Source organism: Lynx canadensis, chromosome B4, assembly GCF_007474595.2.
Source record: "Lynx canadensis isolate LIC74 chromosome B4, mLynCan4.pri.v2, whole genome shotgun sequence".
NCBI lineage: Eukaryota > Metazoa > Chordata > Mammalia > Carnivora > Felidae > Lynx > Lynx canadensis.
In genome coordinates, this window is record NC_044309.1 from 52,108,918 (window position 1) to 52,122,226 (window position 13,309).

The window sequence follows — 13,309 nt, forward strand, 5'->3', positions numbered from 1 at the left end:
CCTGGGGTCATGGAATCAGGCCCGGGTCAGGCTCTGCATTGAGTGTGGAGCCTCCTTGGGATTCTCTCTCCCTCCCTCTGTCCCTCCCCTGCTCCTGCACATGTGCACACGCTCTCTCTAAAATAAAAACAATTTTTTAAAGTAAAAAGGACTATTTCTGATTTAAAAAAAAAGTATGGAGAACTGGAAACAAAGTAAAGTTTTCTGTCTTCTAGAGAAAGTATCAGTCTCTAGAAATTTTGTAACTCCTTCCTTTTTAAAATTTAGTCTTTTAATTGTATCTAAATACAATCAATACAATTAATTAGTTAGATTGACTAACTTGCCATGCATTCTTCTTTATTTAAGAAAAAATTTTTTTGAGTTTTTATTTATTTTTGAGAGAGACGGAGACAGAGTGCAAGTGGGGGAGGGGCAGAGAGAAGGAATCACAGAATCTGAAGCAAGCTCCAGGCTCCAAGCTGTCAGCACAGAACTCAGTGTGGGGCTCGAACTCACAAACCGTGAGATCATGACCTGAGCTGAAGTCAGACGCTTAAACCAACGGAGCCACCCAGGTGCCCCATTCTTCTTTATCTCATTCTTCCCTCATTTCCCCTGGTTTTATTCCGTTGAGTTATACCTTCTCATTTCAGTATATGCCATTTGGTATAGCTTGAGTTTTGTTGTCTAATAAACATAAGGTAGTTACTTTAACAGGTACATGGCAAAGAAAGTGAAATCTCCGATTTCTCGCTTGTCATTATATGATATTTTCATAATTTAAAAATTGGGGTAATACCAAGAATTCAAAACATTTAAACTATTGAAAGTGATTTTTTTCTCCATTTAGCAAGGTTTTATTTGTATTATTGCAGTTAAAAGCAATCTTTTGTTTATATTCTTTTTCTGAACATAAAAGCATAATTTTTAAAATATAAAAACAGGGGCGCCTGGGTGGCGCAGTCGGTTAAGCGTCCGACTTCAGCCAGGTCACGATCTCACGGTCTGTGAGTTCGAGCCCCGCGTCGGGCTCTGGGCTGATGGCTCAAAGCCTGGAGCCTGTTTCCGATTCTGTGTCTCCCTCTCTCTCTGCCCCTCCCCCGTTCATGCTCTGTCTCTCTCTGTCCCAAAAATAAATAAAACGTTGAAAAAAAAATTAAAAAAAAATATAAAAACAGAATCCAGTCGATATTTAATTAAGGACTGCATATGTCGCTTAACCTATCTAGCAGTTTGTAGGGAAAAAACTACATTGAAATCCATTAAAGTTATATGAGACTGCTTGTTCCCTATGAATATTTTGAATTGTGTAGGTTAAATAGTATGGTTGAAATGCTTTTTCACTTTATGTGCATGTTTGTTAAGCACTGTGTCTTTAAAAGCTATTTTAATTTTTATTTTACTGATTGAATAAAGATTGGCCTAATTAGGTATTCTATGGCTATTTTAAATGTGTTTTCTTATTACACTTACCTCCAACTACAGGAAAAAAGAAAATTTGCTAACAACAGATTTCTCTTATACCTAGGCCAAGCTAAGCCGGTTATGTGAACAAGATAAAGTGGTACATGCTCTGGAAGAGAAACTTCAGCAACTCCACAAGGAGAAAGTAGGACAATTATGTTTATTATCTGCAATTGATGTTACTTTATATGCTCATTATCAGGACACTGATAACTAAAGTAAAAAGAATTAATTCGATGATGCAGACATTAAGTATAATTATTTTTATTATAATAGTACACGCTTGAGCAAGCTTTGCTATCAGCCAGCCAAGAGATAGAAATGAATGCAGATAACCCAGCAGCCATTCAGACCGTGGTGTTACAGAGGGACGATTTACAAAATGGACTGCTTAGTACGTGTAGAGAACTCTCTCGAGCCACTGCCGTAAGTAACAGATTTTTTCTAGTAAGAGTCACTGAATATTATGCGGTTCTTTTTTTTTCTTTTTTCCTATTTATGTTTCTATGTAATTGGACTGACTTTAGGATTGTTCTTTACTATAACAAAAATAATTTGTTATTAATAAAATAAAGGGTGATTTATTTTCTGATGCAAAATAAATATAATTATTTCTCTTAGTAAACATCCTGTTCCTTGTGAAATAGTTGTTTTACAGGGGAGACAAATACTCTGTTTATGAATTATTCAAATGAAAACCCTTCAATATGTTAATATTTATTACATTAAGAAAATAAGTATTCGGGGCACCTGGCTGGCTCAGTACAGTAGAGCATGTGACTCTTGATCTTAGAGTTGTGAGTTTGAGCCCCAAGTTGGGGTAGAGATTAATTAAAATAAAATCTTTAAATAAAAGAAGAAGAAAAGTATTTCATAGATTTTAGGGAGTTAGAATAATTTGGGGAAGGTGGTAATTAGATTCATTTAACCAACCATTTCAATAAAAGGCACCTGTGAAATGCTTTTAAGCAGCCACTGACATTATCATCTCATAGCTGCGGTGTGGTCTCAGCTTTGATAGAGGCTTTGAGTAGGAAATATAACTAGAACCTTTTAATCCATAGTCGTGTTACTTTATAAAGAGTCTCTTCACGACAGACTTCAGCTCAGGTCATGATCTCGCAGTTTGTGAGGTCAAGCCCCGCATCGTGCTCTGTGCTGACAGCTCAGAGCCTGGAGCCTGCTTCGGATTCTGTGTCTCCCCCTCTCTCTACCCCCCCTGCTCACACTCTGTGTCTCTCTGTCTCTCAATAATAAGTAAACATTTAAAAAAAATTTTTTTTTAAAGTCTCTTGGGATTACCAAATCTAAAATTCTTAGAGTTTATAAATTGACTATTTTGAGTTTAAACCATCTGCTTTAGATCTTGTGACGGTTATCTCTAAACGTAGTAAGAACTCCTACCCAAGTGGCCTGTTGAAAGAAAAATCCTAGCAGAAGCCACCAGTTATAGAAAACTGCTAATATACCCTTGTCTATAAGGGTATATTCAGATAGGGAGGAGCTACCTTCTAAGAAGGTCCACAGAGGATCCTGAGAAACTTAACAGAAGTTAAGGGGGAGGGGAACATAACAAATTATGGGGGGGGAAGGGGGGAAAAAAAGTTAGGGAGGAAGGCAAACCATAAGAGACTCTTAAAAACTGAGAATAAACTGAGGGTTGATGGAAGTGGGGAGGGGAAGGTGGGTGATGGGCATTGAGGAGGGCAGCTGTTGGGATGAGCACTGGGTGTTGTATGGAAACCAATTTGACAATAAATTTCATAAAAATATATAAGAAGGTCCACAGACAGTGGCAGCTGGATGGCTCAGTCTATTAAGTGTCCAACTTCAGCTTAAGTCATGATTTCATGGTTGGTGAGTTCAAGCCCCACATCGGGCTCTCTGCTATCAGCACAGAGCATGCTTTGGAACCTCTGTCCCTCTCTCTCTCTCTCTCTCTCTCTGTATCCTCCCTCCCACACTCATGCTCTCTCTCTCTCAAAAATAAAATAAGCATTTAAAAAAAAAAATGAAGGTCATCCATAAACAGTTATAGCTAAACTAAGAGAGGTCTAAGCTAACAAGATACCAGAATCTCAACATGGCTTCAGTTCTAAACACTAAATTAATATTCCAAACATGAGCAGTTTTTAAAGGAATATACCTTGATCATAAATAAATCAAAACATACTTTTTGTGATTCTTAAATACCTTATATTTAATATCCTATTCCTATTTGTTAAGTACTGTTATTTCCATTATTTCATTTGATTCTGTTATACTGTAATGTTCATAGACCCTTTGAGGGCACCTTGGTGGTTTAGTCGGTTAAGCGTCCGAATCTTCATTTTGGCTCAGGTCATGATCTCACGGTTTGTGCTATTGACCCCCACATCAGACTCCATGCTGACAGCTCAGGAGCCTGGTTGGGATTCTCTCTCTTCTTATCTTTCTCTCTGCCCCTCCCCTCTTGCACACACTCTCTCTGATAAGAAATAAAAAAGAATTTAATATCCTTTCAGTTGTGAACTCCTTGATATCAAAACCCTATCTCATTCATCTTTGTAGTCCTAGCATCCAACACTGTAGGATGTGCGTTAACATTTTGATGATTGAACCAGATGACTTACCCAGTGTTACAGAGCTAATCAATGCTATGCCTAGAACTCAATCCCAGGTCTTCTAAACATAATCCCTGAAAATTTAAATCTACATAGATTTTTATAATATGGTCACAAAGGAAATAGTTGCACCTGAAATGTTGTCTACAAGGAAATAGTCACTTAGTTAACCAGTGGTGGGTAGGATTTGGATAGGAAAGGGCAGTAAAGAGTGGTCCATGCAGGATAAAATGCCTTGAACCACAACACAGAGATAAGAAAGTAGGAGACGTGTTCTTCTACAAGAAATAGAAGTAACTGGGGGTGCCTGGGTGGCTCAGTCGGTTAAGTGTCCGACTTTGGCTCAGGTCATGAGCTCACAGTTTGTGAGTTCGAGCCCCGCATCGGACTCTGTGCTGAAAGCTCAGAGCCTGGAGCCTGCTTTGGATTCTGTGTCTCCCCCTCTCTCTACTCCTCCCCTGCTCATGCTCTGTGTCTTTCTGTGTCTCAATAATAAATAAACGTTAAAAAAAAATAAAAGAAATAGAAGTAACTGACTGGAATAGAGGATCAGGAATATACCATTAGAAAGGGAAAATGGGGCTAAGCTGTCAATGCCAAGCTAATGAAAAACTCGGTATCTCTGTGGCAACCTGAATTGAGTCAAAATGTAGTTGGAAACTATTTCATGATTTGGTATCTGTTTTAGAAAATTCTGAGGATGTACAGTGTTCAGTTGAATTGGTTTTTTTTTTTCCCTTACCAAATGGGTTTAGTAACTTAAATTTGATCAGTAGGCTTACAATTTGCTTTATCTGAAGGTTAACTCCCAACTCTGATGGAAGTTTGTTAAAATGTTTTAGTAGAGGGGCACCTGGGTAGCTCAGTTGGGTAATCTTCTGACTCAGCTCAGGTCACAATCTCATGGTCTGTGAGTTCGAGCCCTGTGTTGGGATCTGTGTTAACAGCTCAGAGCCTGGAGCCTGCTTCAGATTCTGTGTCTCCTTCTGTCTCTGCCCCTACCCCACTCGTGCTCTGTCTCTCTCTCTCAAAAGTAAATAATAAACATTAAAAAAAATTGTTTTTAATGTTTAGTAGACATTAATGATGTTGATTATCCCATTTTTCTGGTTGTTATTCCCTGTAATCACTTTCCCAGTTTTTTCTTTGTCTTCAGCGTTATTCATTGGTCATTACAAACCCTCAATATGTTCTTCTAAGACATGTCTTACTACACAGAATACAAACTATGTTACTTCTGCCTTTGTAAAGTTGTTCATACTTGTAGCTCAAGACTACAATGATGCCTAACATCATATTGGGCATATGGTTGACACTGGGTGGATGTTGATTAGATTTAAAATTGAATTACATTTGTGCTAGCAGAATCCCGAAGGATTCTTCTGATTCTTTTGCAGTTGATTGAGGTCATTGGTTCAAATCCAAGTCATGAGGTATAAAAGATACAAGAGGTATAACATTAATGCCTCCAAAGATGAAAGCTTTGATTCTGAGAACATCTTCTCCTCACCTGGTTGGCCATTTAAGTAGGTAAAACTAGGATTAACACAAGGCAAGCATGTAAGGCAGTGTTCTTGTTATATTCTATTAAATTCTTGATATTGTGTCTTCTTTCCATAAGCCCCATCCAACAACCTTACATGTTTTAAGCACCTAGTGCCTCTGTGTTCTCACCTTGCTTTTACTTCTTTTTACTTAAGCCTGATTAGTGGCAAAGATTGTTACAACAATCAGTTATACTTGAAATTTTTCAATGTGTCACCATCTTCTTTTGGGATCATTTCTAGAAGCAGAAGTGAGAGAGTGTGAGTCAAGAATGAGACAGAAGGAGAAAAGCCTGTAAGGGTTTCACTACCAAGCTGGTTCCCACTGTCGTCAGCTGGGGTTTAATTCCACTGGGGACTGAGGAAATGAGCAGAATGTGTCAGAATTTTCTACCAAAGTCTGGGACAGACTGGGGTGTCTATCACGCATTGGTTGAAGTTGCCCCAGTGTCCTTAATTCACCCATACTTCCAAACTGCCTTAGCTTGCTTGCTGTGAGACACTAGCAGGCATGGAACTTAACATAGCTCCTTGAAATTGAGTGGGCAAAAGGGGTATGGTGTGGACTTCCGTAAAAGTCCACTGCAGGCACCTCTCTTGGGGAATTTACATTAGGCCTCGTCTCCAAATGGAAGAGAAATATTCTTAGGTTTTATCAGTTCATCAGGTGCTTCTCTTACTTGACCTAGCAATTCAAGGAACCAGATATTTTGTGACTCATCCAATAATGGCAGCAAAATATATTTGTAATTGTTTCTCTCATATGTTACCTGGTTTGATCTTTAAGAAAAGCATGTGCAAAGTAAATATAATTATTATCTCCATTTATTTTCATTTTTATTATCTTCACTGCACAGAAAACTGAGGCTCATGGAAGCTAAATGAATTGCGTAGGTGACATAACTAATAAGGGAAGAATCAACACCTCAATCAAGGACTTTTTTTTTTTTTTTTTAATTTTTTTTTTTTCAACGTTTATTTATTTTTGGGACAGAGAGAGACAGAGCATGAACGGGCGAGGGGCAGAGAGAGAGGGAGACACAGAATCAGAAACAGGCTCCAGGCTCTGAGCCATCAGCCCAGAGCCCGACGCGGGGCTCGAACTCACAGACCGCGAGATCGTGACCTGGCTGAAGTCGGACGCTTAACCGACTGCGCCACCCAGGCGCCCCAAGGACTTTTTAATTCTATGGCTTCTGTACCTTCTATTCTGCCTCACTATCTACGTGGTCACATAACTTGTAGTTTCTGGAACTTGGAATCAAATTTAGATTATGTTAACTCAAAAATCTAAAATTGGAATTTCAGCCATCATAAGGGAGGTATAAAAGCCCCCCATTCATCCTAAATAATGCTGGTAGTTTATGCATTTACCCACTATGAAATAATACAGCATATGAAATAATAATAATAACCATCATGAATATTTTTTGGAGCAGTTATTAAGGGCTTTACATGCACATAATCCCCATAACCCCTTGGAATGGGTACTCTTACTACTATTTAAAAATGGAAAACTGAGACAGATTGCCCAGGCTTACAATGAGTAAGTAGTATGTATAGACTTCCATTAAACTGATTTGTGTTCTAAGCTGGATTCTAGCTAGGAGGAGGACCTTGAGTAAACGGATGTTAGATTCCAGTGGATATACTAGATTCTAGGATTGTAAATTTACAGGGGCAGGGAAGCAGGACAAATGAACTGTCTTGGGGAGAAGCTTACACATTAAATACCTTCATATACTCATTCTCAATGTAATAAAGAGTTTCTGAGAATCATGGTTATAGTAAAGTGTAATTTTTTGTAGTAGTTCCATCAATATCCATGAATTGGTATGGAATATGTTTTGAAAGATTTTAAGATAATTTCTGAATACTTGGTTATTTTATAATTAACAACATCCCCCAAAAAAGAGGTAGGCAGATATGATATGCCTCCTGATTTGCTGCAGTAGGAAGTACCCAACAATAATTGCAAGCTATTTTTAACAAACAATCAAATCTGAATGTAGCAAGCGTCAGTGTGTAACTAACTACGAGTTTATAGGAAACAAAGCAAACAGAAGAGCATGCTAAGGAATCCCACAGGAATTCAGTTGGCAAAATGTAGAATACAAGAAATTCTGCAGAGTAAGTGACCCAATCTCGTCCCCATATAAGTAGCAAGGGAACAGAAGGGCACCTGGGTAGTTCAGTAGGTTAAGTGTCCAACTTCGGCTCAGGTCAGATCATCGGGCTCTGTGCTGACAGCTCAGAGCCTGGAGCCTGCTTCACGTTCTGTGTCTTCCTGTCTCTCTGGACCTATCCCACTTGCACTCTGTCTCTCTCTCTCTTTCTCAAAAATAAATAAACATTAAAAAAATTTTTTAATAAGTAGTAAGGGAATAGAGAGGAGAACAGGGGAAATTGTTTTTAAGGAATTTTTAAGGAATGCATATTAATGATTTTAAAAGTAAGAATTTCCATTTTTTTTTTTTTCATTTTGGTTTCTTTTCTTTAGAAATACATAGTGCAGTATTTATAAATGAAATAACATGATGCTTGGTGTTTTCTTTAATCCCACAAAGGTAATATGAGTACTATAGATGAAACCAGACTGGCCCTATATCCATAACTGTTGAAATTGGAGTGGGCCCTACTTTTGTGTGTATTTGGACATTGTGCATGTGTGAAAAAGGTTACAAGAAAATCCATGAAAATGCTAACAGAAGTGTAGCACAATAATAGGTATTTTTTTTTTTCTTTCCCTATTTACTAGCTTTTCTACATTTATAATGATACAAATTTATTACATTTCAAATTTGTACAGTAAACAATAACCACTTCTTTCAGATGGAATTTATTTCAAAGAGATTAGAAGAGAAACTACAGATACAAGTTAAAGATTATAAATAAAGATTACACATTTATTTGTATGTAGCATATTGTGTAACTGTTCCTATGGGTGGATTTGGTTATAAATTATGATTGATTCTGGACAAGAAAAGGTGGGGCACCTGGCTGGCTCAGTCAGTAGGGCATGCAACTCTTGATCTCGGGGTTTTGAGTTCGAGCTGAGCCCCACATTGCGTGTAGAGAGATCTTGAAAGAAAGATCTTGAAAGAAAGAGGAAAGATCTTATTACATTAAAAACTTGGAAATGAATCATTAGTCCTATTACTTTCTTAATAAAGATAAAAATGTGTAATTACCATAGTTCCATTTTAAATATTAAAATCCTCATTTTTGGTAGTCTGGCATTTCATTACATCTGAGTGCTGCAGACCTACTTGAAGGTTTTCCCCCATAGTGGCCAGGTCTCATCTCGGCGTAGACTATAAAGAAGTCACCGCGATTAAAAGTTACTTGTTCCACATCCTAAAGTTAGACTAAGTCAAATTTTTGAGAAGTCTTCTGCCATCCCTGTAACAATCTTTTTTTTAAAAAAACATACTTTTTTTAAAACATACTTTTTTTTTTACCTTTGTTAGAGTATAACATATTGCCAGAAAATTACACAATTTATGTGCACAGGTATGGCTGACATCCATATCAAGATACTGAATTTTATTAGCACACCAGAAACTCCCTTTCCAGCAACTGCTTCCCTAGAACACCGCTACCTGACTTTTAAACTATATGTTAGCTTTTTGCTTATTTTTGAACTTTAAAAGGATGGGATATAGGTATATGCTCTTTGGCTTCTTTTAACATTATGACAGTCATCCGTATGGTTTGTAGACTGCAAAATTTCATTCATTCTCTTAACTGTATATAGCATGAAACTCTCCACATTTTTATCAAAAGCACTGTTTCCTGACTTAATGCCTGTGATTTTAAGATAATTGTATATTTAAAAGTCATTACCCCTTTTAATTGCTTTGTCATACAAGTATATTATCTTCTTGACAAAAAAAAAAAAAAAAAAACTTGTGTAATCCATTAAATTCTTTAATGAAATGCTCAGCCAGGTATTGGGAGAAACTGATGTTATTCCAGTGCTGCCCCTTTTTTTGCCATCCGCTGTTGATTTGTGTTCTGCCCATGCATAATCATGTTTGAGGAGCCCAGAGGTGAAGGCAGAAGCAGGTAAGCCCCGGAGGATTATGGGACTTAGTCCAAATGTTAGAGTGCACTTTCCAGGCTAGAAAAATTGAAAGTATATTGAGTTTCTTCACCCTTAAAATAATTTCTAGCTCTTAGTCTGTAGCTCTAGATTATGTGTTTCCATAAGAAAGACAAGGATTCTTACCATACTAAAATGTTCTGACATTTAGATGCCTCTATAGCCTTTGGATCCACCATGAAACTGGCTTTTCTACAAGAGAGGTCAGGTGTTAGCCTGGCAATGCCATCTGTACTTAATTACTGGGCGGCCATTGGGTCTGTCAGCTTCATTTTACCCTCCCTGTGAAGCCTTCAAAGGCCCACTATTCAAATTTGTAATTTTTGTGATGTACACAAATTAGAAGATGTCTAAAAGCAAAGTTTATTAAAGGAGATCAATATCCTTATTTATTCAGTTAAAAATAGTTTGCTGAAGCCAAGTAAGACGACTAGCATTTACGAATATAGATGACATAAAAATCGTTAGTCCTTTATCACTTTGCCTTTTAAAAATTTTATTAATTGTGAAATCAGTTAGACTCCCTAAATTATCTATATAATAAAGAGATGATTAAAAAAAAAAATCTCCAGTGGTGGGACACTTGGGTGGCTCAGTTAGTTAAGCATCTTTAAATCTTGATTTCACCTCAGGTTATGATCACACAGTTCATGAGCCCCACGTCGGGGTCTGGGCTGACAGCACGGAGCCTGCTTGGGATTCTGTCCCTTCCCTGCTTACGTGGACACTCTCTCTGTCAAAATAAATAAAATAAAGCTTTAAAAGAAAATCTCCAGTGTTTTTTTTTTGTTTTTTTGTTTTTTTTACTTTTTAAAAAATATAATTCATTGTAAAACCTGCTTAAGGAAATATCTTAGATTCAAAAAGCAATTATTCCAAATGGCCATATTCTAACACTCATTTTAATTTTTAAAAGTGTGTACCTTGAATAATTTTTCATTACCTGCATTTTTAAAAGTGATTTTAAGCTAGTTGCACAGTATGAAAAGTAAAATAACTCTTTAAAAGAGAACCTTTACAAATAAACTGTTAAGATTATTGTGTATCATGTGTCAACTATTCTTCAACTTAAAAAATCCTTGTTGGGGTGCCTGGGTGGCCCAGTCAGTTAAGCTCTCAACTTGATTTTGGCTCAGGTCATGATCTCTCAGTTGTGAGATCAAGTCCCTCATTGGGTTCCACACTGAGTGTGGAGCCTGCTTGGGGTTCTCTGTCTCTGCCCCTCTCCTATTCACACATGCTCACTTGCGCGTGCGCTCGCTCTCTCTCTCTCTCTCTCTCTCAAATAAACATTAAAAAAAAACAAACTTTAAAATTATTTTCAGTACCCTTTCCTCCACACTCAGTATCTTCTTGCCTTATCCCAAGACTGTTGCTATTGTTAAACTGACATTTCCCAGGGCGGCTTCATTCAGCACAGTTCAGGGCAAGAAATCTCTGGTCATGAAAGGTTCTTAGACAAGAGTTACTAATTCATTTTATAACAGTGTTCAGCATGTATGTGTTGGTTGTGTTACATGTGCCAACACCACACTAATACTAACGATAAAACTGGTCAAAGCCCCTGTCTTTATCAATTTGTTGACTTCATACCGCTCTGAAATGTCTGAAGAGTAATTACAACCCATAGAAGAATACTTGCACTCCTGTAGAATAGAGTTCTGAAACAATGAAATGATGATGTATTTTTGACATCCTGTATTAGATGACAGGTGGTTAAAAACCAAATGTGAAAAACCTTTCTGATTTTAGCGTTGGTGATTTTTTTTCCAAAGGAGAAAAGAGTAGGTGGATAGCATATATGTTGAGTCTCTGTGGGCAGGATTCGCTGACTTGTTTAGTTAGCTGAGTTAGGTTTATTACATTACTGTAAATTTATTACAAGTAAGGGTACGTTAGGCTTCTGGTATGATTGAAAATCCAACATGCTAAAATACAACCTACTTAGTATTTTTATTTATGGAGAAATTTTAATCAGGGCAGTTAAGAAAGTGCTTTAAGGGGCGCCTGGGTGGCTCAGTTGGTTAAGTGGCCGACTTCGGCTCAGGTCACGATCTCGCGGTCCGTGAGTTCGAGCCCCGCATCGGGCTCTGTGCTGATGGCTCAGAGCCTGGAGCCTGTTTCAGATTCTGTGTCTCCCTCTCTCTCTGCCCCTCCCCCGTTCATGCTCTGTCTCTCTCTGTCTCAAAAATAAATAAACGTTAAAAAAAAAAAAATTAAAAAAAAAAAAAAGAAAGTGCTTTAAAACAGTAAAGGAAAGGGAAAATGAATTACAAAAGTTTTTCTTTCACCCAGTATAAACTTACACAATTTTCTAAAATCTAGAAAGCTTGCCATTGCAGTGATAACAATATAAAAGCACATTTTCCCTATTAAAGTAATTAAAGCTCTTTGATTTTAGGAACTGGAACGAGCATGGAGAGAGTATGATAAGTTAGAATATGATGTGACTGTTACCAGGAACCAGATGCAAGAACAGCTAGATCGCCTTGGTGAAGTTCAGGTACAGAAGTGAATGTCTTTTTGCATTGTCTCAACTGGTTTTGACTGGTACTGTATACCTTGTTATCCATGCATGCCCTTAACAGTTTTTACATTACTGGCCACCTAAGACCTGGGTTTTAATACTTTCAATAATAGGACTCTTAATATCCCACAAAGTAGCCCATCTCATTGTTTAAAAGTTCTTTATTCTGTTGGGTACATGGTGTGATCCCTGTCATGTTTTGCGCTCCTAGCTACCTATATGGAAGTTAGTATTAAAGTGTTGAATTAAATGGATTTATCAAATAAAGGGTAATTTGTGTCTTATAAAATTTATTCTAATCTGGAGCACCTGGCTGGTTCAGTCAGAAGAGCATGCAACTCTTGATCTCGGGGTTATAAGTTCAACCCCCAACACTGGGTGTAGAGATTACTTAAAAATAAAAAAATAAAAATGTATTCTAATCCATTCTATATTAAATGTCTCTTTCTTATCAAACTGTATTTAGCCTATAGACTTTTGGTATATTACTGAATGGGGAAAGATGCAGCACCATTTAGCATAAACAATCATATCTGGAATCAGGTTCCAGGTGTTAATTTTCTATTCTGTAAAATGGAACAATAATACCTGTCTTAAAGTGTTGTTCTGAGAAGTGGAGATAATATACATTTAAGAAAATAAAAAGTCACTTCATGCTTGTGACCCTATGTAAATTTGGTCATCTGCATTGGAAACTCTGTGGACTCAACAGACAAGTCAATACAAGGAGTAAAGGTTAGTAAAGTTGACTTGGAGAAAACCAACTGTCCTCCATCTTTGCTGTTCAGTATAGTAGCCACTAGCCACATGCAGTTGTTGGGCAATTGAAATGTTGCCAGTATGCCTGAGAAACTGAGTTTTCATTGTATTTAATTTTAATTATGTAAATTTAAGTAGCCACATGTGGTTGTGACTTCTATGTTGAACAGTAGGGTTAATACTAAATACAGTACGGGGCGCCTGGGTGGCTCAGTCAGTTAAGTGTTTGACTTTGGCTCAGGTCATGATCTCATGGTTTGTGAGTTTGAGCCCCGCATCAGGTTCTGGGCTGACAGCTCAGAGCCTGGAGCCTGTTTCGGATTCT

The 13,309-nt window shown here is 37.5% G+C and overlaps 1 protein-coding gene across 1 annotated transcript in view; it reads left to right on the forward strand.

Annotated features, from left to right (window-relative positions):
* PLEKHA5 (pleckstrin homology domain containing A5) overlaps positions 1 to 13,309 on the forward strand; it is a 235,118-nt gene that overhangs the window by 201,192 nt on the left and 20,617 nt on the right. Inside the window, 3 exon segments of the mRNA XM_030321879.1 lie at positions 1,511 to 1,591; positions 1,723 to 1,872; positions 12,100 to 12,201. Coding sequence (XP_030177739.1) covers positions 1,511 to 1,591; positions 1,723 to 1,872; positions 12,100 to 12,201 — 333 coding nt within the window.